This window comes from Micromys minutus (assembly GCF_963924665.1).
Source record: "Micromys minutus genome assembly, chromosome: 1".
NCBI lineage: Eukaryota > Metazoa > Chordata > Mammalia > Rodentia > Muridae > Micromys > Micromys minutus.
The window spans coordinates 22,815,135-22,840,143 of NC_137969.1; the positions used below are offsets into that span (position 1 = coordinate 22,815,135).

Consider the following 25,009-nt stretch of genomic DNA (forward strand, 5'->3'; position numbering starts at 1 on the left):
TGGTACAGAGGAGAGTGTTCCTCAGCCGCAGACCTGCAAGCCTTTGGTGAATTCATGTCCCTTTGGGAACAGTCTCTACTCTTGGACTCTCCCACCTTTTCACCCTTCCCTGACCTAGGATAGCTCTGTACTCTAATGCCACTTTCCTTGTGTGAACAACAGACTACAATCTCAGTTCTAAAGCATCTGGAGACAATTGACTAGTATATTTAACTTTTTCCACTTCAAGGAATGCTGAGCTATCAGACTCCAAGAAATTGTAAATAAATAAAAAAAAAAAAATTGTAAAAACGGCAGGCAATGCAGCTCCAGCTGGGGTACTCGCTAGCACAAGTGAGGCTGTAGGCCCATCTCCAGCACTGCCGAACTTGCTTTCCTGTTTCTTTTTAAATAAAATTTATCCATTTATTTATGTGCATTGGGGTCCTTGCCTGCATGTATGCCCGTGTGAGGGTGTCAGACCTCCTTGAACTGGAGTTGTAGACAGTTGTAAGCCACCATGTAAGTGCTGAGAATTGAACCTGGGTCCTTTGGAAAGGTAGCTAGTGTTCTTAACTGCTGAGTCATCTGGCCAGGTAGTTGTGGTGCTTGCCTTAAATCCCAGCATTCCGGAGGTGGAGGCAGATGCTGGTAAATCTTGGAGTTTGAGGCCAGCCTGGCCTACAGAACCAAACTTTCAAGACCATTTACCCTAGCCATAGCCACAGAAGCCCAGTCCCCAGCTCCTCCCCCAACTGATCCTGCTTGCCTCCCTTAACAAGATCTACTTAAGGAGATCCAGGCTTCTTTTATTTTGGGGAGTGCACAGTGTGTAGTATACATGTGTGTGCACATATGTGTAGCGTTTGTGTATTTGTAGCATATGTGTGTATAAAGAGTTGAGGTTAACATGGAGGTCTTCTACTATGCCTTATATGTTAAGGCAGAGGTCTCTCTACTGAACCTACAGCTTCCCTTTTAGGGTAGTCTGGCTAACCAGCTTGTTCCAGGGATTCTGTTGGACTCCAGAGCACTGGGACCACAGGTAGGCTTCCACCTGCCTCTGGCTCTTGTGTAGGCTCTGGTTAATCCAAACTCTAGCCCTCACATCTGCACAGCAAGTGCTTCTCTCTAGCCACACAAGACTTTTTTCCTTCCGTATAAAGAAGATTCAGTCAGGAACATTAAAGCTTGCTTCAGGTTTCTTAGAAAAACCAATGACTCCCGAGCCAGGTCCTAGAAGACTTGGGGAAGTCCTCATCTGGTTTCCATCCTTGCCAACTGGTTGACATTATTATCTGGATATGTTCCTACACATCCTAGCGCCCTGGCTGTCTCTACCCAATCTGCTCGCTAGAACCACCCAGGGGCCCTTCAAGCAAGACAACCGGCCCTGCAACAGAGCTGAGTGGCAGTAGCAATGCCAACTTGGTCTTCAGACCATCAGTCAGAGGAAAGCTAGATTCTGTCACAGTCATCGCCTTGGTGACTAGAACTTACAACTGTTAATTTCAACATTCTTCACTCACAAGGGGGTACCCTGCCCCTTGGCTTGCTTAGATGTGATGAGATGCTTTATCACTCCTTTCTTTAGTCATTTCAATAAATAAATTTAAAAAATGGTTGGGGGCTGGAGGGATTGCCCATCATTTAAGAGTATATTCTAATCTCGTAGCATACCAGAGTTTAGGTCCCAGCTCCCACATAGAGCAGTTCATAAATGCCTGAAACTATAGTTCCAGAGGATTCAAGACTCTATTCTCTGTGAGCATCTATACATAACCCCTCAACACACACACACACACACACACACACACACACACACACACACACACACACACACACGGCATCATTACAAGTAAAATGTACATTTTTAAAGCCCCAGAAATGCATGGGAGTTTAACATGACAAGTACCAGGCATGATCCTGTGTGTGTGTGTATTTGTATATTTGCCTATTTAATACACTAGAATTTGAAATGGAGGCTTCACGCAAGCCAGGCAAATACTCTGGAGGCCAGTCTTTCTGCTTTCTGAGACAGGGACTCTCTAAGTTGTCCAGGCTGGTCTTGAACACTTGAGATTCGCTCACGTCAGCTTCCTCAGTAGCTTCAGGTAGTGCCACCAGGCCTGGCTCACATGAAAGTATTAAATCGTTCCTAAGAAACAGAGTTTTCTGCCAACCATCCTAGTTGGCCACAGTATTTGTCCCTTGGCCACCTGGGTTTTAAAACATAGATTAATTTTTAAAAGTTCAAACCAGGACAGTTTATGTGAGTGAGTATCAGAACCCATGTTCACTACAAAGGTAGAATGGTGTCTTACAAACAGTATTCCTATTTCTCTAGCCCCAAAGACACGCATTATTCTCAGTTTACGGTTTAGAAATTGGCAGTCCTTCAGTTAAGTGTGTGCTGGGGATTGTGTGCCCAAATCCAGTGGTGACTCTGTCAATCACTTCCCAGGAAACACATCCACAAGCATCTGTGTCACAATGCTTATGACAGGCATCATGGGAGCCTAGAGCGGAAACACCAGTTGCTGCTGAGCCTCTTAAGAACAGGGTAACCTACTCTAAAAAGAGGCTACGTTATTTCTAGATAAGCTAAAAGTGAAAACTGTCATTTAGCTAAAAACAGAAGCTAGCCCCAAATTTGTATTAACAAAATGCACAAGAAAGTTATAAAAATATTTTATTGATGTTACAGAAAAAAATTATATATACTTAAACATTATTAAAAGAACATAAGTTGAAAAGTGTTAAAAATTCAATAACTTACATAATGGTAAAATCCAGAGTAACAGGAAACCATAAGATGCTTCTGTTTGGTCCTCTTACCTAAAAAGCTGTGACAAATACGAGCTATCCGGTGACTACTAACAGTGACAACACGATTCTGTCATGCTTATGTCCAGTCACCTATACAAGGGCAGCCAGCCTTCAAGTAGAGTGGGCAGACTCTGTATGACTGTGGGCACTGTGCTCCTGTGAGGAGCCACCACTGTCTCCAAAATCACAGATTAACACTCGCTAGTTCTGTCTAACACTAACTGCTGAAAATCAGTCACTTGTTTTGAACACCCAAGAGAAAGATCATTTATTCCCATTTTGACAGCAGATCTAGGAAGTCACAATTTTTCCACAGAAACAACTCACTTCGGAGACACTAGTGCACACTGAGCTTCTCCTTCCTGTCAGCGGACAAGCTGGACGCTTTGCTCACTTTAAATGGTCATGTCTTAGGTCTGGAAGAGAACAGCATTTATGTGTCAAGTGAAACATCTTAAGCTCATGAACTCCCATTAAAAACAAAGTATTGCAGCTAGAGAGACGGTGGAGCGGTGAAGAGCACTGGCTGTTCTTGCAGACGGCTAGGATTCAATTCCCTCCACCCACACGAACGCTCACAACCTCTTTAACTCCAGTTCTGAGGGATTCTATGCCTTCTTCTGGCCTCTGTGGGTACCAGAGAAACATGAGATCCATACAGACACAAACAAGCATATAGACAAGCAAACACTCATGCACACAAACATTATCTAAGAAAGAAGGACGACCTGCATGGTTCCTGCTGCTCTCACCACCAACCACACACCAGGCACATGAAGTCCAGAGCACCCAAACACCTAGAAACAGCCAAACAGTCAGAGGCCAAGATCTCCAGCCACCGGGAAAGGGGGTGGGGGGAGAGAAAGGTGGGAATCAGGGTCTGCCAAAGCTGTGGGCATAGGATGATACAGGGACTCTAAAGGGACACGCACAGGAACAAGGGGTCCATAGGTCTCATCAGACTCTGGACACAGCGCAATGTTTGTGTGAGCGTGGTGATGGCCAGCAAATGGCCTCTGACTAGCAACAGCAGGATCACAGTTACCTCCACAACACACTCCCAAGGGCCGCAGGGTGTACGCGCTCCGTCAGCGGGAGCACCCTGGTCCTGAGACCCACCCATTACTTCTGAGTCTCACTTCCTCTGTCTGCAATGTCAAGTTGATTTTCTCCAAGTCAGATGTATGTGGCATGGGGGTAGAAACCATATTGTCTTTTTTACCCTAATCACAGCATGACCATTCTTAATACTCTGTACACTTATTTAATAAATGTTTATCAATACTCCCAACCTGGGCAGGGGCTGGTCTACAGGGACACATAAATTCTCTACATAGTATAAAAAGGGCAGAATTTTGTAAGATTTATTTTTATTTTATGCACCTGAGTGTCTTGCCTGTGTGTACGTATTTACAGCACATGTGTGCCTGACATCTGTGGAGGCCAAGCCGTTAAATCTCCTGGTCCTATGTGAGCGCAATGCAGATGCTAGGGATCTAATATAGGTCCTCCGCAAGAAGAACCAGTGGTCTTCACCAGTAAACCATCTCTTCAGCCCCTGGAAAAAAATTTTTTAAAAGGGCTAATGTACCTTCATCCAGTGTATACAGAAAATGGCAGAATTTGTCCCCAGTTGGGCAAGATCCCATTATTCCCATACTGCTTCTAAGAGCCATCCGGCCAACAGCCATGCACACAATATAAAATGGCCTCACGTGAACTTATCTACATGAAGACACACATACTGTCTTTATGAGTTCTTTGAAGGGCATGATGCTGTCTCTGAAAATCGAGCACTTAAAACTACACCTTGGGAAGGTGGCCTCAGTCCTTGCAGCTTCAGCACAAACGCCGCAGGAAGTGATCCCCAGGCAGTCTGTCAGGGACTCTCAGGGCGCGGTTGCAAGGTTTTCTCATAGCTCACTGTTAAAACAAGCATCTTACCTGGAGCTTATCCGAGGAGTGAGATGAACATCACGACCCCCATAAACTGGGTGAACAGCAGCAAGGGAGTGAAAAATGACCACACATTCCACAGAGCCAGGTTGAAGCTGAAAGGAACCAAAACCAAACAGCTGACAATGGCAAGTGTGGTGACATCAGTACGCTGCACTCCTGAGTCTGGAGAGGGAGCTCGGCTTGAGATCGCCCACCCAGGCAGGTCTTTAGACCCAGCACAGGAAGGAGATTTCTACCTATGCTGACAAAAGCTGCACGGTGACCTGGGGTGACACGGACTCTCGTCGTTAGCATGTGGGATGCACCACAAACTCAAATGGCTGCAGACTGCCTTTTCGTCTCAGGCATTATCACAGGAAAAAGGCAAAGCGCTCTTGAGATAGCAGGGAAAAGCAATGCTGTACGATACTATACAGCCTATACAGCCTATACGATACTATACAGCCTTCACTGCAAAAGACAGTATTCCTGCCACCAGACCAAATAAAACACTTCCTAAAAGCAATCGCGCTTCAGTGACTCAACTGAAAGAGGCAGCCAGCTATCAAGGAAGCCATAAAAAATGTAATAAGCTCTCCAAACAGCTATGGGTTTAATATGTAACCCTGGATGTCAAACAGCCGTGAGCCGTAAGCCTAAAACTAATTGGATGCTTCTTGGGATGTCCCTGCTACAGAGGGCAATGTAAACCAGCATCCTTGGTCTACCCTGCCATGGAATACTGACCTCACAGCGGCAAGTGTCCAGCTACAGCTGAAACTGGGAGTTTAAGGGGAATATACATAAAGTATTAAAGATTTTCCCAAAAAGCAGAATCTGGTTTCCACTAAAAACCAAAAACAAACGAACAAACAAACAAAATCCCTAAGAGCAGAGGTTTGATTTACTCTACACTTTTCGTTATTTACAATTTTATTTTTTTAAACAACATATTTTGCTATTGTGTTTCTCTTCAGTGAGCACATGTTTTCTTTTCTTCCATTTTTCTAAGAGCGCATGTGAATTTACAAAGGTGGATTCAGCCTGGCAGCAGGGCGTGGGTTGGACAGTCCTGGCATGTGCACACTGTGGAAGACATGTGACCTTTAAGAGGCTCAGCCACTTCCACTGTGGAAGAGCACTGTGGTACAAGCTGCACCGTGCCCCTAGACACTAGAAACACAGCACAGGCCCCCTTCCTACCTGGGGATCACCAGCTCCAAAATCTTGCAGAGATACTAAGACTCCAAATGCTGACGGGGAGCACTGCACCCACAGATCACCTGCACCCTTCCCCACGTCATTATGCCACCTCCCTAGGATCCTTACAGTGCCATACTGCAAACTCCTGCCCAAGGCGCTACCACTACACAATTTAGAAAGTAACGGAGAAAAAAAGGACCGCACACGCTTAACACAGAAGACATTCACTTTGGGGGACAGCGGCTGGTGAGATAGCTCAACCACTTAGGAAGAGCCTGATGCTCTGTAATGAGGCTGGGGGAATGGACACTTGGGTGCACAGACCTCGCCTTTCTGGGTATATGTACACACGTATCAGCCCAGCAGAGGGCAGGGAGTTCTTAACGGCATCCTTCCAAACAGCAGCAGCCATAAACAGTGGGACAGGTACACTAGGATTCAGTTACACCGTGGGGGGGGGGACAACTGGCAATGATAGCACACACTGCGTCCATACAGATGGATAGTAAAGACCGGTGACTGCACAACCAACTTCTCTAAAGTCTGTGTTCAAGACACAGACAAACAGGACAGTGTTTATGGGATGCACAGACATGGCGACAGAGATGGGGCAGCGTTTGCAGGTGGCAGGAAGGGCAGGGTCAGGAGGGAATCACCAGAACTGCAGTTCCACGCCTCCCCAACCTAAGGCTTAGTTCACTCAGCTGCACTTGGTTCTCCTTTTGTCTTGTCCATCACAATGAAAGACACTTAATGAACAAAACAAAACAATATGTGCAGATATCACCTTCTCCATCTGAGATAACTCATTATTAACTCTATAACTGAGGTTAAGAAAGAACAGAGTACCTGGGAGCCCCTTTTCCCTGGTGTACCACGCTGCTTGATTTAGGTTCTGGGTCACATTCATCATTACCTGAACACAAAGCGATTGCTTTTCATTCGCATCCAACATCCCAACATCCACTCACCAAATCCCTGCCGCAATGAAAGTTGCGGTTGTGATGGGCACCAGCGTTGGGTACTTGACATCATATTCTTCAATCCCACGATACCACTCCAGATAGACTATGCAGTAAAATGCAATTGACAGGCTGATAAACAATAAGGCTCCGCCAAAGAGGAACCAACTGTGGAGACAAAGAGGAAGAAAGTGTCACTGGTCAGAGTATAGACTGCAGAAGCCTTGGCTTGGTAGGGGGTCATGGGGAACACACCATGTTGAGGCCAGGGCTGTGCTTTCAAATTTCTCTCTCATCCCCACAGCCCCGGCCTAGTGTCTAATGTTTACACTGCCTCTGCCCATAGAGAGTACATGGTCTGTCCCCCCCCACCCTCACACCGTGCTGTGTTTGATCCAATACATCACCTGTGTGGGTTCATTTCTAATGGCTACTTCTCTCACATTAATGTCCTAGAAAAGCCTAATGAAAGGGGACACACCTAAAGCCCTGAAAAGTCTACCTTCCCAGCATGGCCTCACCAAGCAACACTCCCAGACCCTTCTGGTATCCTGCCTATCTCCTGCCAAGCAGGCACCACGAGACCTGGTAATGAGCCTGCTACAGCAGAAAGTAAGCTGCTGAAATCAGAAGCCTCCTGGCTGCCATGCCAGACCCATCCTGAACTCCACCCAAGTTAAGAGTTCACATAAAAGCAGCTGGTGACGTGGCATTTCAGGTGCTTTGCTCTCTCCTGGCAGATTCTAAACCAGCAGAGATGCAAGTTTGCCGGCTGATCAGAACCAGTTGTCAGTTTTGTCAGTGATGGGGCTGAGGGAAGAGCATGGGTTTGGGAAGTGCGTGCAAACACCTTTTGTTGATACTAAATCCCACACACAGACGTTCCTTGGTTCCAGACCACAAACTTCCACTTTGTCAGTGTGGCCCGTGTGAGTATGGAAACAAAAGCCTAGAAAGTGAGCAGAGTCTGCCTCCTTCAGACGCTCAAGGTGCTTGGTTCCAGTTCTCCATCTAAAGCTCACTTAGACAAGTCACATCCTACCAAAGATCAAACAGAGGGAAAAACAGGGGTGGGGTGGTATTTTTAAAAAACTGCTTCCTCATGAAAGATCAAGCAGTCTCTTTCTTGGGATTTAAATGAACTACTTCATGTCTTGCACGGTTCTACCTGAAGACTTTGAGGACTGTATTTCCCATGACTCAGCAAGACCAAATTCCTGTCTGCATCTTTTATTGCTCTACTGTTATGTCTAGTCACTGTTCTTGGTACGAAACACAGTCCTCATGTGCCAGCTCAGATATCACCTATGTCTCCCCCTTTTCTGATACCTGATAGCCTCTACATTATTCACACATGATGCTTAATTTCTGCTCCATGGTCAACCCCTGGAATGAGAGAAGCCAGGATCTGCCCTTGGGTATGAAGGGCTACTTGACCCTAGGACTCAGACCTAAGCTCCTGACTCCTCCCACTGACCTGCAAGGCAGCTAACTCTCAGTCACACCCTCTAATCACCCCCTTCATAACTACTCTGCCCTAACTACTCTGAAACACACCTTTCTCAGGATACAGTTCCTGCTCCTCCTCTGCTTCTCAGCCCTTTTTTCTCCAGTCTTCTGGAGGTGCAAGTAACAATTTTAGATTGCATACGTTCAAGGTACAATGGCATAATCTACTGAATGCAACACAGTAAAATGACTACTAGAATCAGCACACCAAATAGCTAACAGTGTGTATAAAGGGTAATGGGAGGGATCATGAGAGGACCACATAAGATAGGAAGGAGATAATTAATATCTCACATACACTGTACCCCTGACACTTACTAGGCTTATATGTAAAGAGCTGCTGCACCTTTTGGCTAAAGTGTCTTGCTTTTTTCTGTATCATCAGTAGTTGATTCATCATCATGTCTGATAGAGACTAACAGTGCCAGAGGTCAACCTGGGTGTCATTCTTGGTCATTCTCCACCTTGTTTTTAAGACAGGGTCTCTCACAGACAAGGAGCTCACTGACTCAGCCAGATTAACTGGTCAATTAACCCAGGGATCCCCATCTCCACCATGAAGCAACAAGGTTTGTTGTTCTTTTCTTTCTTCTTTTCCTTATTTGAGATAGTCTCACTAATGTAACCCTGACTGCCCTGGAACTCAATGTTTAGATTAGGCTGGCTTTGAACTCAAGAGATCCACCTGCCTCTGCCTCCCAAGTGCTGGGATTAAAAGCATGCATCATGGGCTGGAGAGATGGCTCAGCTGTTAAGAGCACTGACTGCTCTTCCAGAGGTCCTGAGTTCAATTCCCAGCAACCACATGGTGGCTCACAACCATCTGTAATGAGATCTGATGCCCTCTTCTGGTGTGTCTGAAGACAGCTACAGTGTACTCACAGGAAATAAATAAATCTTTAAAAAAAAAAAAAAAAAAAAAAGAGCACAAGTCACTACACCAAAACAAGATTTTCTTACCTATTGGTGTGAAAATTTTCTTTAAAGGTTTTAAAGAAATCAACATAATAGGTCACAACAATGGATGCCAAAATCCAGAATCCAGAATGAATGTTAAGTCTTGGAAGAGGTCTCTCCTTTTTCTCAACAGCTGTGGGTGTTTCTATAAAACAGGGGATATTTTGAATTATGAACTTGCCCAGTTTTTCACACCAAATAAAGTCATCTCCTAGAGCTTTCCAGTAACTAGAATCCCACCCATGACATTGCTAACTCCTGTCAGACCATCAGGATAAGTTTATGTGTATGGGTAGAGAAGTAGCCCATGGTAGAACACATCTTCGGAATGCATGAAGCCTTGAGTTTTATACCAAGAACCAGCCAAATGAATAACAAGTAGTTTGCTGAAAGAGTTAATAGGTGCTCACTAGAAAATATGCTCAATATACTAGTTATTCCTGCAAAATCGTGGAATCACATTTAAACCACCATAATATTCAAGATACAGCAATGGCATCCAGAATTATGATAACTTATTTCACATTTCCTCTAGGAAAGTCATCAGTCGTGTTAACTAGGTAAAATGCCAGAAGCTTGTGAACAAGAGGGTTCTGAGGGTAACATGCTTGCTACACAAACACGAGAACCTGAGTTCATCCCCAACACCCATATACAACTGAACATGGCAGTGTGTGCCTGTAGCTCCAATGCTGGGGCAGAGACAGATGGATCCGGAGGCCAAGGGACACCTAGGCTCAAAGAAAATGTGGAGACTAAAAGAGGAAGATACCCAATGTCAATCTCTGACCTCCAAAAGCATGTGTACCAATTAATGCACCTGCAAATACTAATAAAAAGAAAATGCCAAATACAATAAAATGTACACCAAGATATTTTAAACAGACACCAGCTTTTGGGGTAGCTCCAACATGGAATGGCACACCATAGCTCTAGCCCTGGAACACGGGCTAGATAGGCCCATTGCTCTCCCTGCAAACAAAATGAAGGGATTCTGACATGCCCTCTGTGCTGTCACGTGAGGACTACTGGTCTCCAAGTGAGGTCGGATGGCCATCAGAGTCTCCGGAAAAGGCATACATTGTCATGACTTGGCACAATGTTGCTGGTGTTTATTTTAAAATGCTAACAAACAAATGCTTTACAACATCCAGATCAAATAGCTCTAAAATAAACGGGTTCTTATCCTTGCCGTTCTCCAGCCTATAGGCAACCAACATTATCAGTTCCTATGGAATTTTCTTATTCTGTGCATCTACAGAATAAGAAAAACACATAATGTACTGTAGTTTGTACCCAAATGGTGGCACGTTATTCTGAGATCTCTTCTGAAAACTACCCATGGGGATACAGAAAAGTCTATCTGATGTATCTGCCCCGGTAGGGCAGAGATAAATCTAATCCAAACTTATTTTGCTAGCTTCCTGCTGACAGGCAGCTAGGTATATTATCTATCCGTACCGTATTACAGGCAGGGCTGAAGTGAAAACTCGGCATACATCTTTGTATCGGCTCTTGGGTTAATTCTTAAGGCTAAGAAAGATAGGTTAGTTTTCGTTTTAAAGGGTGTCTCCAAGCTCGTATTAAGTCCGCGCACCACGGAATGCGGAAATGCAGCTCAGGGGAGGATGCTAGGGTTGCAAGACCTGTCAGGACCCTGGACACCGACTGGCGGCCCCGCTTGGTAAGCCCTGGGACCCGGGGAGCCTCACCTGGCTTGGCCTGGTCCTCGCAGTCCAGCTCCACTTCGGGAGGAAACAGGTAACGCCGCCGTAGCTGTTCCCGAGCCCACGGAGCGTCCATCTTGGGGCCCTTTAGTGCGCCGGAAGTGACCGCGCGCAGCACTTCCGACGCCAGGTCCAAGGGCGGAGCCTCCGGACGCTCGGATTAAAACCCTATTACCTTGGCCGTTTTTAGTGGGCGAAGAATCCGCGCTAAATCACCAAGAAGGATTTGAACTTTAAAATACTGATCTCTCCAGTCTCAGGAGCAGCGAGTCCCTGGGTTATTTCTATCTATGAAAGCCTTAAACGACCAAGATTGGCCTTGCCTCTGGCTGCGCGACCCTGAGAACATCCAGCTTCCAGCATAAACGTCTGTCCAAGCCTGAACTTCCAAACCCCAGTCTCCCTGCTACTCTCGCACTGTGTTGCCCCGCTAGTCTGGGATGAGTTGTAGACAGTCCCAGGAAGAGCAAAGAACCGCCAGATCAGGGAGACGCAACCTGCCCCAGCCCCCGCGCACACACACCCCTCCCTCTCTCGTCAGTTTACCTGAAAGAAGTGACAGGGTTCGCATTCAGTATTCTGAGCCTCAGTGATGAGGTGTTTTCCCTCACCTTCAAGGTTGTTCAAGGAAGTATAACTCGGGCAGATGAAACTGCCTCAAGATCCTCAATTCCACTTTCATAGCTTGGAAGAGCATGCAATCAGACTAACTCTGCAGGATGCTCCCTCCCAGATGTGGCGACACCGGTTTTTTTTTTTTTTTTTCCTCCAGAGTCTGCATTCCTCTTACAAATAAACTTCAGGTTTCCCCAGTTTCTGGGAAATCATTTTAGAAGCAATTCTCTTTTTTCCCCATTTGGTGCAAATAAGGTTTTTTTGTTTGTTTGTTTGTTTTTGTTTTCTGTGATCACTACTTTGCTGTTCTGTTCATTTTGTTCCTGGCAATCTGACAAGTTGCATGGCTGGCTTTGCGCAAGAAGGAAACATAAGACTATTTGCTTTTCTGCCCAGTAGACATTGTATCCACCTCTATGTATGATTTGTTGGAATTAAGGGAAGACCACTGGTTTAGGGATGCTGGAGCCCTCTTCTCTCAGCTTGTGAAAAAAAAAAAAAAAAAAAAAAAAAAAAAAAAAAAAGGCCCTATCTGGACTATGGGAACCAGCCTGCTTTTCTAGCCAATTGCTCCCACCACCCAATACCCAGCATCTGCATTTCACTGGATCCCGACTGACTTTTTCCTCCCTCAGGAATCCTATTGTTTATTCTCCTACTCTTTCCCCAGTGAGTCATGAGCTGAGAAAGCTTGTGCTTAACCAGTCAAGCGGCCATTGCACCTGCTGTTTACTCAGAACTGGCTATGGAGACAAGATGAATAAGAACTGACCTTGCTCTTGAAGTGCCCCTAGTCCAAAACTGACCCGAGATATAGAAGATAGCACAGTGCTACTAGAAATGTCCAGAAGTGTTTCATTAATCCAAGCAACGTTTTCTGACCAGCTTACTTACAGTCAGTGTTGAGAACGAGGTAGGAATGTAATGGCAGAGGTGATGTCAATATAGTGCCATAATAAAAATCTGCATGTGGGATTTGGAGAGTGTGGAAGAAAGGAGGTGTGTTCTGTGGGGGGTGGGGGGGTATGAGGAAGGCAGAGAGGTAGGCTGACTACAGCATCACATCCTAGCAAGAAAATCTGAGTACTCTTCCATATGGTGTGGGGGGCTGATGAAGAAATAGCCCAGAAAGGGGTCAAGTTTCTGTGGATTTGTTTCTGTTGTTACTTTAGCCTTTCTGCATCCTTTGAGGCAAAGAGTAACGGCTTAGCAGATCGGATGGCCTTTCTAAACAATAACTCCCTTTTCCTGGTTTCCTTTTCTTCCCAGGATCCTAAAGAACCAGAGTTAGCTCTTTTTTGCTCTGCCCCCTTTCCCCCTGTACAAGGTTAGAAAGTCTTGTTAACAGAAAAGTCAGTTTGTCCCATCAACTAAGAAGGTTCACTGCTGGGTCTCCTTGAAACTGGATATTCCCAAGAGAGTCATAGCCATTCTGGAGTTTCCATATGTGGTATATTTGGGTCTGGTCAAGTTTCCCCTGTGGTGTTTCCGAACACTTTGTATTTAGATCTGAAAACCTTCCAGGTATTTCCCCTGGTGTTTTTAACAGTACTGCCTTTACACCATATTGGTGATACTTAAAAGCTGATTGGAACCAATCCAGTATTTAATGACATCTTCTGTGCTGAGGCCCATCTCCTTGGCTCTTCGGTGTATTCAGTGTGACACCTTAATTATAGCCATGCAATACAGGCTACAACCAACAAAGAAATTTTCATTTTCAATGCTGATTACCTGTGGGAGAAAATGAACTTGATTGTGAGCTTTGCCCCGTTGGCTGTCTAGTTAAGTCCACATGTTTAAACACTATTGAATCCCGCTCCATGTCTGTGGGTTCTTGGGCAAGTGGTAAATACTAATCTATTCATCCGTGAAGTTGCAAATACTCAAAGAATGATAACTCCATTCCGATAGCATCACTCCATGCCTTTTGTGACCTATGCATCAGACAGTGGTACCTGCCATTCTCTAGACTTGCCAGCCTACAAGATCTGACATTGGGCACGTACTTTTTGTGCCCTTCCCCCATCTCTGTCTCTCTCCCTTTCTCTCTGTCTCTATCTTTGTCTCTCCCTTTCTGTGTATGTGTGTGTGTTTGTGTGTGTCTTTGCATACATGCTGCTGAGAGTCAAATGGTTGTGCATTCACCAGAGAAGTGTTCTAACCACTGAACTATATTGCCAGCCTTGATCCACTTGAGCGATCATTCATCGATTTTCTTGTCCTTGGGTCCTCACTGTTTGTGTCATCCTTTCCAATTATTAAGCTTGATCGTCATTCTCCACTTATCAAAATTCTCAGTTGGACTGGAGTGAAGGCAGCCATGTTCTCATTGTCTGGCAAATATAGAGCAAATATCTGGGACTCAGTAACCTACTCCCAGACAACTCTCTTTCTCCCTTTCTGCTGTGGTCCCGATTGCTTTCAGGAGCTTGCCTTGTCTCAGAGGAACATGACCCAGACCAGGCCTCTCTGTCCCTGGAACTGATGCTGAGCTCTTGAGCAGATCTTCTATGTTGCTTTGGGATGGTGGCCTGTGAGGTCAATGTGGAGTGGAAACAATGTGGAGTGGGCCCATCTAGAAAGGAAGCTTTTAAAGGCTGAGAGCACGGTTCCCATTCATGCATCCTCCTGAGCCCTAGGTAGCCATGTTTATAATGTGAACCCCAGAGACTATGGAGATAGTTCAGTGGTTAAGAACACTTGCTATTCTTGAAGGAGACCCAAATTTTGTTCCCAGTGCCAGGCAGCCCACTATCAATCATCTGTAACTCAAACTCCAAGGGATCTAATGCCCCTGGCCTCCACAGGTACCTGCACGCGTGTGAACAACAACCGTGCCCCCATCCCACCCCTACAAACACATAACTAAAACCAAATCTCTCAAGGCGAGCTCTGGAGCTGGTGGCCTTACTGGTCATCATTACTAGTTGTGAAGGTCTGAATGAGAACGGCCCCTATAGACTCATGAATTTGAATGCTTAGTCACCAAGGAGTGGCACTATTTGGGAAGGATTAAAAGCATTAGGAGGTGTGGCCTTATTGTATTACGTGTGGCTGTCATTATCCTTCGCAAAGAATTTATACATTTTTCTTAACCCCCCCTCCCCGCAACACGCATGTGTTAAATTTATGAATGTATGTATACGCATGTCTTTATATGTTGGTGGGTGCACATCTGTTTACAGGTACAGATGGAGGCAGAGGAAAACTTCATGTGCCATCCTTAAGAACACTGCCACTTTTTAAAAACAGGGTCTGTCATTGGCCTGGAACTCACCAAGTAGTCTAGGCTAGCTGGACAGTGAATCCGAGAGATCACCTTGAGTCCCTTTCCCCAGTGCTGGGACTATAGCCACGTAACACTATGCCTGCCACTTCCTTGTGGGTTCTGGGGATCAAACTCAGGGCCTCAGGCTTGTAAGCAAAGCTCTCCACCAACCGAATCAGCTCCCCAACACCAATGCTGTTTTGAGTAATATGATTTGGATATAAAGTGTTCCCCCAAAAGGCTCATGAATCTGAACACTTGGTCCCCAGGATGATAATGCTAGGAAGGGTTTACAACCTCAGTAGTGAGAGGTGGAACTAATGAATGTGTACCACTGGGAAGAACCTTTGAGGATCATGGCCTTGCCCTGCTTTAAGTCTCGTCCAGTTTCCTGCTTCTTTTTGCCACCCTGCCGTTAGGAACCCTGCTGCTTAATCTCACTGCTAGGAACTTCACCACGAGGTCCCTGTTAGGATGAACTGCAACCACCAGCCAAAATAAAATGCCTTCGGTTAGGTTTCTGTCATCTATTCTGTACAGTAAAGGGTTTCCTGATCCTAGAACCCTGTGGCCAGACTGGTATAGACCTCTTTTTTCCTTTGTGCCCTGCAGCTGCCCTATAAATCAGCAAGTAGCCCATGAGAACCTCCGGGAAAACTATTACATGCACAGCTCTTAGTGAAGTGCCCGTCACCTGGAAGGCACCAAATAAGTATCAATATGTACCATTTTAAAGCCTTTCATTTTAAGAAGAGACTTGATGAAAAAAAATGCCCTCATTCATAAAAAAAGGAAATATGTAGCTCTTCACATATATGTCTGGCTATGTCCACAACAACATAGTTTTACCATGGCATAGCAAGATCAAATATTAACATCATGCAGTATTTTCTAACTAATATCAATAAAAGGGGGCGACTTTACATTGCCACCAGCAGGGGGAAGTCAAAACCATCTGCCGTCGGCATTTCCACCAACAATGAACTTGATCAATTTGTTAAGTGTTTCTCATTAGATAGTTAGGGGAGATTGGGATTTTTTAATATGCTTTTCTTCATCTGAATATTTGTCACATGTTACTTGTTTATGCACACATGTGTGGCCTCTTTAGGGAGCATATTCTCCTTTCTTATTTTTATGGGGGATATTTTTGAGTCTCTGATCTACTTTTCTGGTTTGTTTTAACCTTTCAGTTCGATTGTCTTCGTACAGCGCATCTCACCCCGGGCTTCACTTCTTACGGCTTTGCTCACCGGAAGTAGCTACCTGGATAAGGGTGATGCAGAGAGGGCCATGCTTTCTGAGAGGTCAAAATTGCCGACAGCTACCAGACCATATTAACAGACAATTCCAATACTAAATGATTCATAAGTTTGAAAGTGTCCTTTGGAGTAGCACCATCCCACTTTCTCCTGCAAGGGACACATAAATCACCCCCTTTGTCTAGAATATCTGTATTGTATGCACCAGTCACCCTGTGGGGAGGGGGCAGCCAGCAAGCCAGTGGCGCACAGAGAGACAGATTTATACAACGTTCATTACAATACACTCATTATGACTGTTTTACTCATAGTTACTCTTGTTAATGCCTTACTCAGCCTCCCATAAATTGAATTTATTGGAAATATCTGTGGGCTTCAAAGCCACTGTAGCTCCAGGGACTGCTGAGTTACTAGAACATCAGCCCCAGATCAGACCTGTCACTCAGAGAACATCATAAATACCAGTTGAGTACGTCCATGAGCCTCACTATTACTTACACATAGTAACTCAACTATCCGGGAAGAAATTCTTTGACTAGCAAATAAAACAGACCCAAACCATCAAAATAAGATTCACAGCCGAAACAAACACTGTGATCACAAAATCCATGTGTAGCTTTAAAAAAAGAAACAGTGGGGTTTCCTTAAGGTTGGAAGAAAAGCAGCTTCGATCAGGCTGGTGGGAGTGTCTGAATGACCTTATGCCTGCTGCAGGGAGACAGCAAGATCATCCTGAGAAGGGATTATGTCTGTGGCCAGCATCTTCTTTCTCTGGTACCCATCTCAGTCCCCAACAGCCTTGCTTCTGATTTCAGACAGGAGTGGGAGGGCAGTCTCTGGGTGAGCCTGACTTCAATGGTGGAATAGAAAGAGAGTCACCGTGAGCCTCTGCATGGGCACCACCTGTACAACAGCCTCATGAACTCCCAAGGTCATGCATTCCATAAGGGAAAACAGGGCATCCTCCACCCCGGCTGGTGTTTCAAGAAGGTGACAGGGGTTAGTCTCAGTTAACAAACCTGGGCAGGGAAAATGCCATTCGTAAGACTATAAGGAAAGTGGCATAGGGAATCAGAGAGCTGGCCGGGGACTGAGTCACCTGGTAGGCAGGCACATTTCACTGTACGTGTCCCCAAGTGCTCCTGGAAATTTCTTGCCCAATCTGGGAGTGTTGGATCTGTGAAAGGACAGTGTCTGTGGTTAAATTCCTTTGTTTGAGTTATAAGCCACCATAATGCTAGCAAAGCCCGAGGAGTTGGAGGTCCCCTCCCCATATACCTAGAATCAGACTGATGTCACCAGCTTTTGTCACCTGTATGCATGGGACCAAACCATTTTCCCTTTTAAGAAAAGAGATCCTCAGGGCTAGAACATCACTCAGTGAATAAAATCGCTGCCGTGCAAGTGTGAGGCCTGTATTTAGGTCCCCAGAACCCAGCCAGACACGGTGGCATATGTCAGACCTGAGGTAAAGGTATGTATGTAGGCTGCCCGATGCCTGAAGCTCATTGGCTAATCAGCCTCAATAAGTCAGTGAGCTTCCAGTTCAGTGAGAAAGCCTGTCTCAGAAAATAAAGGTGGACAAAATTAAACAGGCGCAGACAATTCTCATGGATTGCAACTCCTGGAAAAGGTGATTTTAAAATGTAATGTAAAGGGTAAATTAATTAAGTAAAGGCGGGGAGCCATTGAGGAAAGCTACCTAATAACCCAACTGTAGGCTCAGCCCCTCATGTATGTCCATCCAGAAGCACTTGCACACACACCTGTGCTAATATACCAACAAGTGCATCGCACACACAATGTAACACACATAATACAACACACTCAATGCAACATCCAGCTCCATATGTTTGAATGACTGCCATCCATGGAAGTACTGTGGTGGGGAATGGGCATGAGTTCAAGGCCCTGAGTCGCACCCCAGGTCACCACTGAACAACAAAATAAAAAGAGCTTTTTGATCATGTGACCCAGAAATCCCCGGGTCGGTTGTTGTCTTAAAACATGAACAAAAACAACTCATGTAGGACATGGTGTCACTCACCATGAATCCCAACATGCAGGCGGCAGGGATAAGCAGATCTTTGTGAGTGTGAGGCCAGCCTGGTCTATTAGAGCGCTCCTGGCCAGCCAGGGCTACATAGTGAGACCCTGTCTCAAACAGACAGACAGGCAGACAGACAAACAAAGCTATCTTCTGAGAGCGTCTTTATGATAAAAACATAAGCCCTCTGTGCTAAGACAAGTCATGCGAGAACAAGGTCTGTGAGGGGAGACCTAGGGAACACTTGAGACAGAGAAAACTCCTGATCAGTCCGGACCCTGCTCTTTGCTGTTTGACCCCCGACAGGGCTTTCGAGTTCTCTGCAGACACTCATATGTTACATGAGATCTGTTAGCCTCCCTGGGAGAAGCACAGAACAAGCACACAAACAAAACTTCTTGATACCCATCCAGGGCATGCAGAAGATACCCCTCAGTTGGGAGTAACTATGACTGTCACTAAGGTAAAATCCAAGCCATGATAGAAGGCATCTAGGGGATGGCCACGCCACCTAAACTTCCCCAGATAGTGTCACCAACTGGAAACCAAGTATTTCAGTGTCTGAGACTATTAGAGACATTTAAACCACCACCTGTTCTAACCTTTAAAATGAATTAAATAAAGCCTCCCGGACTGGGACATAGCTCAGTCAGTATTTTCGCATAAGCACAAGGAACCAAATTCAGCCCCTAAAACCTATATAAAGAAGCTGGATGTGGGGACAAGTGGTAATTTTGGCATTGCGGAGGCAGACGCAGAGGATGCCTGGGCTTGCTAGCCACTTAGTTCAGCCTTACTGGAGGGGTGAGCCCTAGACCCCAGTGGGAGATCCTGTCTCATAAAACAAGGCTCCTAAGGAACGCGTGAAGTGTCTGTGTACACACACATACATGCCATGCACCCACATAAACATGACTCCTTCCATGTACACACACACACACACACACACACACACACACACACAGAGAGAGAGAGAAAGAGAGACTGTGAAAGTCTTATGACCTTAGCGTTTTCCTGGATCTTTCAAGAGTCTGCTACCTAACACCACCTCATGCAAGGAGGCAGAGAGGGGAGGTCCCATGACAGGACTATGAGTCTCCCGATTCAAGTTCACTGGCAAATCCCCAGAGCAACGCTGTTAAAACTGTATCTTACCTCCCTTTGATCTGCAGCAGAGAAATCTAATATGTGGGTGACTGGGGGCCTCAGACAGAAGTCAGCCTGAGGGCACTGGGAAGGGTAGAGAGGAGTAGTAAGCTATTTGAGCAGCTCACAATGGCTACTCTGTGGCCCAACAAAGGCCTGCCCTTCTGAGTGATGTCTGACCTTTAAACTCCCACAAACATATGTATTTGCTCAGCAATTACCATCTAAACCGCCAAAGGGGCAGTGTAAACCCTTGTATCAAAGGAATAAATTAAAGCCTGCAAGGATCCCATAACAAAGGAAGGCAGAACCACACTGGCACTCCTAAGAAAACATAGGGGTCTCTGCCCCAGTGCATACTGTCCCTCAGAAATCCTGTCTATTCTGTGACTAAGACGGACAAAGGTGAGAAAGACTACCGTGATGTGACTAGGCAGACAATGTGACCAATGCCATTCTTCAGGCAAGGGATCGACCATGGCCCCGAATTGTGTGTGTGCATTGTGTGTGTGCACGTCCATGTTCATGTGTTGGGTGCACATGCATGTGTGCACATATGGAGGTCAAAGGACAGGCAGGAGTGTTGTTAATCAGTCACCACCCACTCCTTTCCTTCTTTTCTCTTTATTCCCTCCATTTTCTCTCTCCTTCCCCACCCCCCTTCCTTTCACTTGAGACAGAGTCTCTCACTGGCCTGGAACTCAGAGATTTGCCTCTCTGCCTCCCCAGCACTAAGATCACAAGCTACCTCACCAGGTTCAGCTTTTGTTTTTCATTACCATGGTGATAGGGAAGGACTAGGAATCGGGCACATCCTTGATATGCAGGACAGGTAGGGACAGGACCATGACTAGGTAAATAAAGATGGCTAGCTTCTTCCTCATATTCTTGAGCAGAGACAGAGGCTCTAATTTAGGGAATGAAGACCCCTCAAAGAACCTCAAAACCCTCAGCTTCAGCTTCCAACCCTTCCACTCCTCACAGAGGGTCTTTCTCTGTGTGCTTGCTGTGTGTGTGTGTATGTGTGTGTGTGTGTGTGTGTGCGCCTCCTCTAAGCCTTTCTTCACCAGCTGACTCTAGTGTCTGAGATTTCTCCTGTTGCTACTACTTGTTGTGTTTGAGTTTTCTTGCCTTTGAATTCTTTAATTGGCAAAGAAAAGGAACCCAGTCCGGACCCATAGACAGAAACAGTAGGTTCTGGGGATGGATCTTGTCTCCCCCCCTTCCCTCGGTACCTCCCACCCCACCCCAGTGCTTAAAGCCCAGCACTTTGCCAACCCCAGCTCCTTGCAGTCTTTTTTTTCTTTCTCATGAAACTTGAATGGTTTATTCTATCAACCATGTGATTGTACCTGACATAAATTTTAAATATAAAATTTACATGTATGACACAGCCTATTTAACTATCATCAGTAGCCATTCTTTTTTTTCTCTTACAACTTTATTTTTTTAAAAAAAGATGGATACATGTACAGATTTTTAAAGGCATTTTGGCATAACACTATATGAATATATTTTTGTCAGTACTTAATTCTTTTAGAGGATTGATAGCATGCATTGAAATCCCACTAGTTACCATAAGCATGAAGTACATGTAGGACAGAACGTAACATGCAAACAGATTTCTTGTTGAGTATAGATTAAGCATAATGATCTGTGAATACCAAAAATTGCCACAAGGCTATATATTCTTAGCTTTTGGATTAATGATTTAAGGTCCAGGTGTACCACACTCTGAGTGGGAGCTATACATTTACTTATTTTTCCTAAGAGGGACTGAAACTTTCATTTTTTGGCCTTTGTTTTTCTTGAGCTTCATATGGTCTGTGAGTTGTTTCTGGGGTATTCAGAGCTTTCTGGGGTTAGTATCCAATTATCAGTGACTGCATATTATGTTTGTCCTTTTATGACTGGGTTTTTAACATTACTCAAGACAACTGGGTACGCCTGCTGGGTGATACCATTTACATCAAAGTCAAAGCCAGGCAAAGCCAGATAAGTAAGGATGTAAAAGTGGTGATTCCCCTCCCTAATGACTGTACATTCAAAACCAGAGGGAACCACTTGGAGACAGAAACTTGAGCTATGCTAGATTTAGGGGGACAAAGTCCAATCCTATCCTGGAAGTGGCAGAGTAAGCCAGAAGGCTGCTCTGACAATCCCACGGTTGGTAAAGCTGGAATGCATTCAACTCTTGGTCATCGTCATCCCCAGCCAGACAGCATGGGAAGAGACGTTTCATGCAGCAGGGACCCATGTGGTTACAGAGCCCACGTGTGGAGAACATGCAGAGCTGGGTGAAAGATGGCATACACAGTACAAGCATGCTGGGTAACATCATTTACTGCAAACTCGAAGGCAGGCAAAGCCAAACTGGGTGAATGTAAGTCAGGCTGAGGGTGTGCTCGGGATACAGGACTAGGTTCTTTCACAGTTCACGTCACAGACCCCTGCATTGTGCAAAACTCACTGGGCAGCATATAATCCTAGCACTATTCTGTTTCCCTGCAAAGACCACAAATGGAGGTTCGTATTAATGGGACACTGGGTAGATCTGCCTGCCACCTGCTTGTCCTGAGAAGTGGCTGTCTCTTGTCTGTAGAGTGGAGTGTCGTTTCAAACTCCAGTAACTGTCATTCAGTAACAATGCCCACACTGCTACAGGGTCCTATCTGCTGCAGTTAGCAGCATTAGCAGGGCTTCATGCTAGGAGAAGCCAGGTGACTTGGGCAGTGGCAGATCCTTCCCAGGAAGTATAATTTAGAAAACAATGCAAAATAGCATTTCCAGCAGATGTCGAGTCTAATATGCTTTTCTTGGTGCAGCGAGCACGTCAGGAAAAGGCTTACTCCAGGCACTTCTTAAAAGCAAATCAGACGAAGAAGGGTTAAAGGCTTAAGTTTCAGGTCTGGTAATCACAAAAATGAAATTACTGAAGGTGGTAATTCCTCTCCCGTTTCCTTCTGTAAGAGGAAGCGCTACAGTGGGTTCTGCCATTGTCATGGCTGTACCCAGGTATAAGTCAGCAACATGTAATTATCTATGCTGAGTCCGTGTTCAACATTGACACAAAAGAGCATAAAGCCAGTGAGGAGGGTGGGCTTTACCAAGGCACACTATCCACCGCCACTGTCACTATGGAAGTGAATCAAACACAACACCAGTCTTTTACAACTCTCTTTATTCGGCCGTTGAAGTGTTTGCATTATATATAATACATGTTTGTGAACAGGAAGGGCAGCTCAGTCCCTAAGCGTGCCTGCTGCCCTTGCTCGGGATCTAATGCTCTTCTGGCTTCTGTAGGTACATGTATCCCTGTGCAACACCCCCACACATATGCACAGCTAAAAAATTAAAAATAAAAACTTTGAAAAGACAGGACTAGAGATATTGCTCACTCAGTGGTTAGTAATAGCAGCTACTTTTCCAGAGGACCAAGGTTCAATTCCCAGCACCCACAGGGCAGTTCACTACCATCCAGTTCCAGGGGATCTGCTGCCCTCTTCTGGTCTCTGTGGGTATTGCATGCAGGTGGTACACAGGCATATGATGGATAAGTACTCATACACATAAAACAATACATTTTAAAAAGAAGATATATAGGTACTTGTGGTTAAGATCACTGGCTGCTCTTCCAGAGGACCTGAGTTCGATTCCCAGTATCCACAATGGGCAGCTCACAGGCAGATCTAATAATTGTTCTGTCCTCCATGAGCACCACAATAGCGCACATACCCAAACACGAGCACACTTGCTAATAAAAACCTTAAGAAAACTTGTGTGTGTGTGTGTGTGTGTGTGTGTGGTGGGGTGCTGTAGAGATGGATCAGCAATTAAGAGCACTTGCTGCTTTTCTAGAGGACCTGGGTTCAGACCCCAACCCATGTGGAAGTTCACAATTGTCTGCAATCCCAGTTCAAGGGCATCTGTGTCCTCTTATGGCTTTCCTGGGCCAAGCACACAAGCATACATATAAGCAAACACTCAAGCACATAAACACGAATCTTTAAAAAGAAGGCATGCAGGAAGCCATAGGTTTGACCACCAGTGCCAAAAATGTTTAAAAATTACCTTAACAATATATTAACATGCATTATCTTGTCTATACCTATCTATTATATGTATGTCTATATAACTGTATCTGGAAGAAAATGTGTTCCTGAATATATATTTTGGCAAAGAGGCAATCCCAGGCTAGTGAAACTAGCAAAAGAAACCATTAGGACTAGGCCAACTCTAATCTTAGCTTTGTAAGGTAAATGAGATGCTTACCACACAATAAAGAACTTACTAAGGTATCAATAAATTACATAAATTTAATTTAACGAAGTTGCTATTCATCTGGACAGTTAGGAGCTTGTTCTAGTCACTATCCCGGGGAGTTGGGGGTGTGCGGGGCTCTGGGAAAGATATCTCCACTGAAGTTTCCACCAAGCATGTTAAGTAAGCAATTGTGTAGTTCTCGACTTTCCTCATATACAAGGCTGTCCACTGCTCATGGTCTCTGCAGCTGCCTGAGCCTGAATATCGTTGTCTGGCCATAGAGGCAAAGGCAGCTCGACCCTCAGCTGTCTCCACTCTCATTTTTGAGCCTCTTTCTCCCCAGATTTCACAATGTGCTCAGTCCTGAAGAGGGCCCAGCACGAAACAGCCATACATCTTTATCTTCTGCAGGTTAATGAAGCCCATCTACCCCCAAATCCCTCTTAGGTAGGATCATGGAAAATTACAAGTATGCAGTTGACTGATTCCAGGAATATAAAAATCCTGGCAGACTGGAGAGATAGCTCTGTAATTACCAGCACTGGCTGCTCCCAGTACTTAGGAGGCAGAGGCTGGTGTATCTCTGAGTTTGAGGCCAGCCTGGTCTACAGAATGAGTTCCAGGAAAGTCAGGGATAGATAGAGACACCTTTTCTCAATAACCAACCAAAAAAACAATCAACCAACCAACCAAACAAACAAATCTACCAGCTGCTCCTTTAGAGAACCCAGGTTTAATTTTGATATATTTTGGTAGCTCACAACCATCTCTAATTCCAGTTCTGGAAGATCCAAAATCCTCTAATCTTCACAGGAACCAGGCATGCATGCATGTGGTACACAGACTTAATACAAGCAAAACACCCATACACACAAAATAAACATATAATAAACATGTACAATAAATCATGAGGCATCAAGCATTGCTTGTCAAAATAGGTCTGTCAGGTTAGGGAAGACCTGGTTGCCAGACCCTGCAGATGAGCCTAAGCATGGGCAGCAGGGGGCAGCACTGGGCTTGATATTGAAGATGGACAAGGAGGCATGAGCCCTTAGAGGAAGGCTGATCCAGCTTCTAAAGCCCCTGCAAAGCCAGGTATGTGTAACAGTCCAAGTCAGGCAGGCAACTGCCAAGCTGGGGACAGCTTCTGTGCAAGGACCATGGGATGATGTGTGGTAATGCCAGAGCCCAGAGGTACCTGGATGGTCAGCCCTTCTCCACCAGTTGCCGACTCGCAGACATCCATGGCAACCATCAGAATGACAGCAGCAGCCTCGCTTCCTCCTCCCTGTGGAGTTCCA

The 25,009-nt window shown here is 45.3% G+C and overlaps 1 protein-coding gene across 1 annotated transcript; it reads right to left on the bottom strand.

Moving 5' to 3' along the window:
• Nucleotides 1-2,683: 2,683 nt before the first annotated feature.
• TMEM128 (transmembrane protein 128) lies at nucleotides 2,684-11,191 on the bottom strand. Its single transcript, XM_080937364.1, has 5 exons — nucleotides 11,090-11,191; nucleotides 9,381-9,522; nucleotides 6,921-7,079; nucleotides 4,753-4,859; nucleotides 2,684-3,224 (listed from the first exon to the last, which is right to left on the bottom strand). Exons 1-4 carry the CDS (start codon nucleotides 11,178-11,180, stop codon nucleotides 4,760-4,762), a joined length of 492 nt encoding a protein of 163 aa, XP_080793490.1. The 5' UTR covers nucleotides 11,181-11,191; the 3' UTR covers nucleotides 2,684-3,224; nucleotides 4,753-4,759.
• Nucleotides 11,192-25,009: the final 13,818 nt, after the last annotated feature.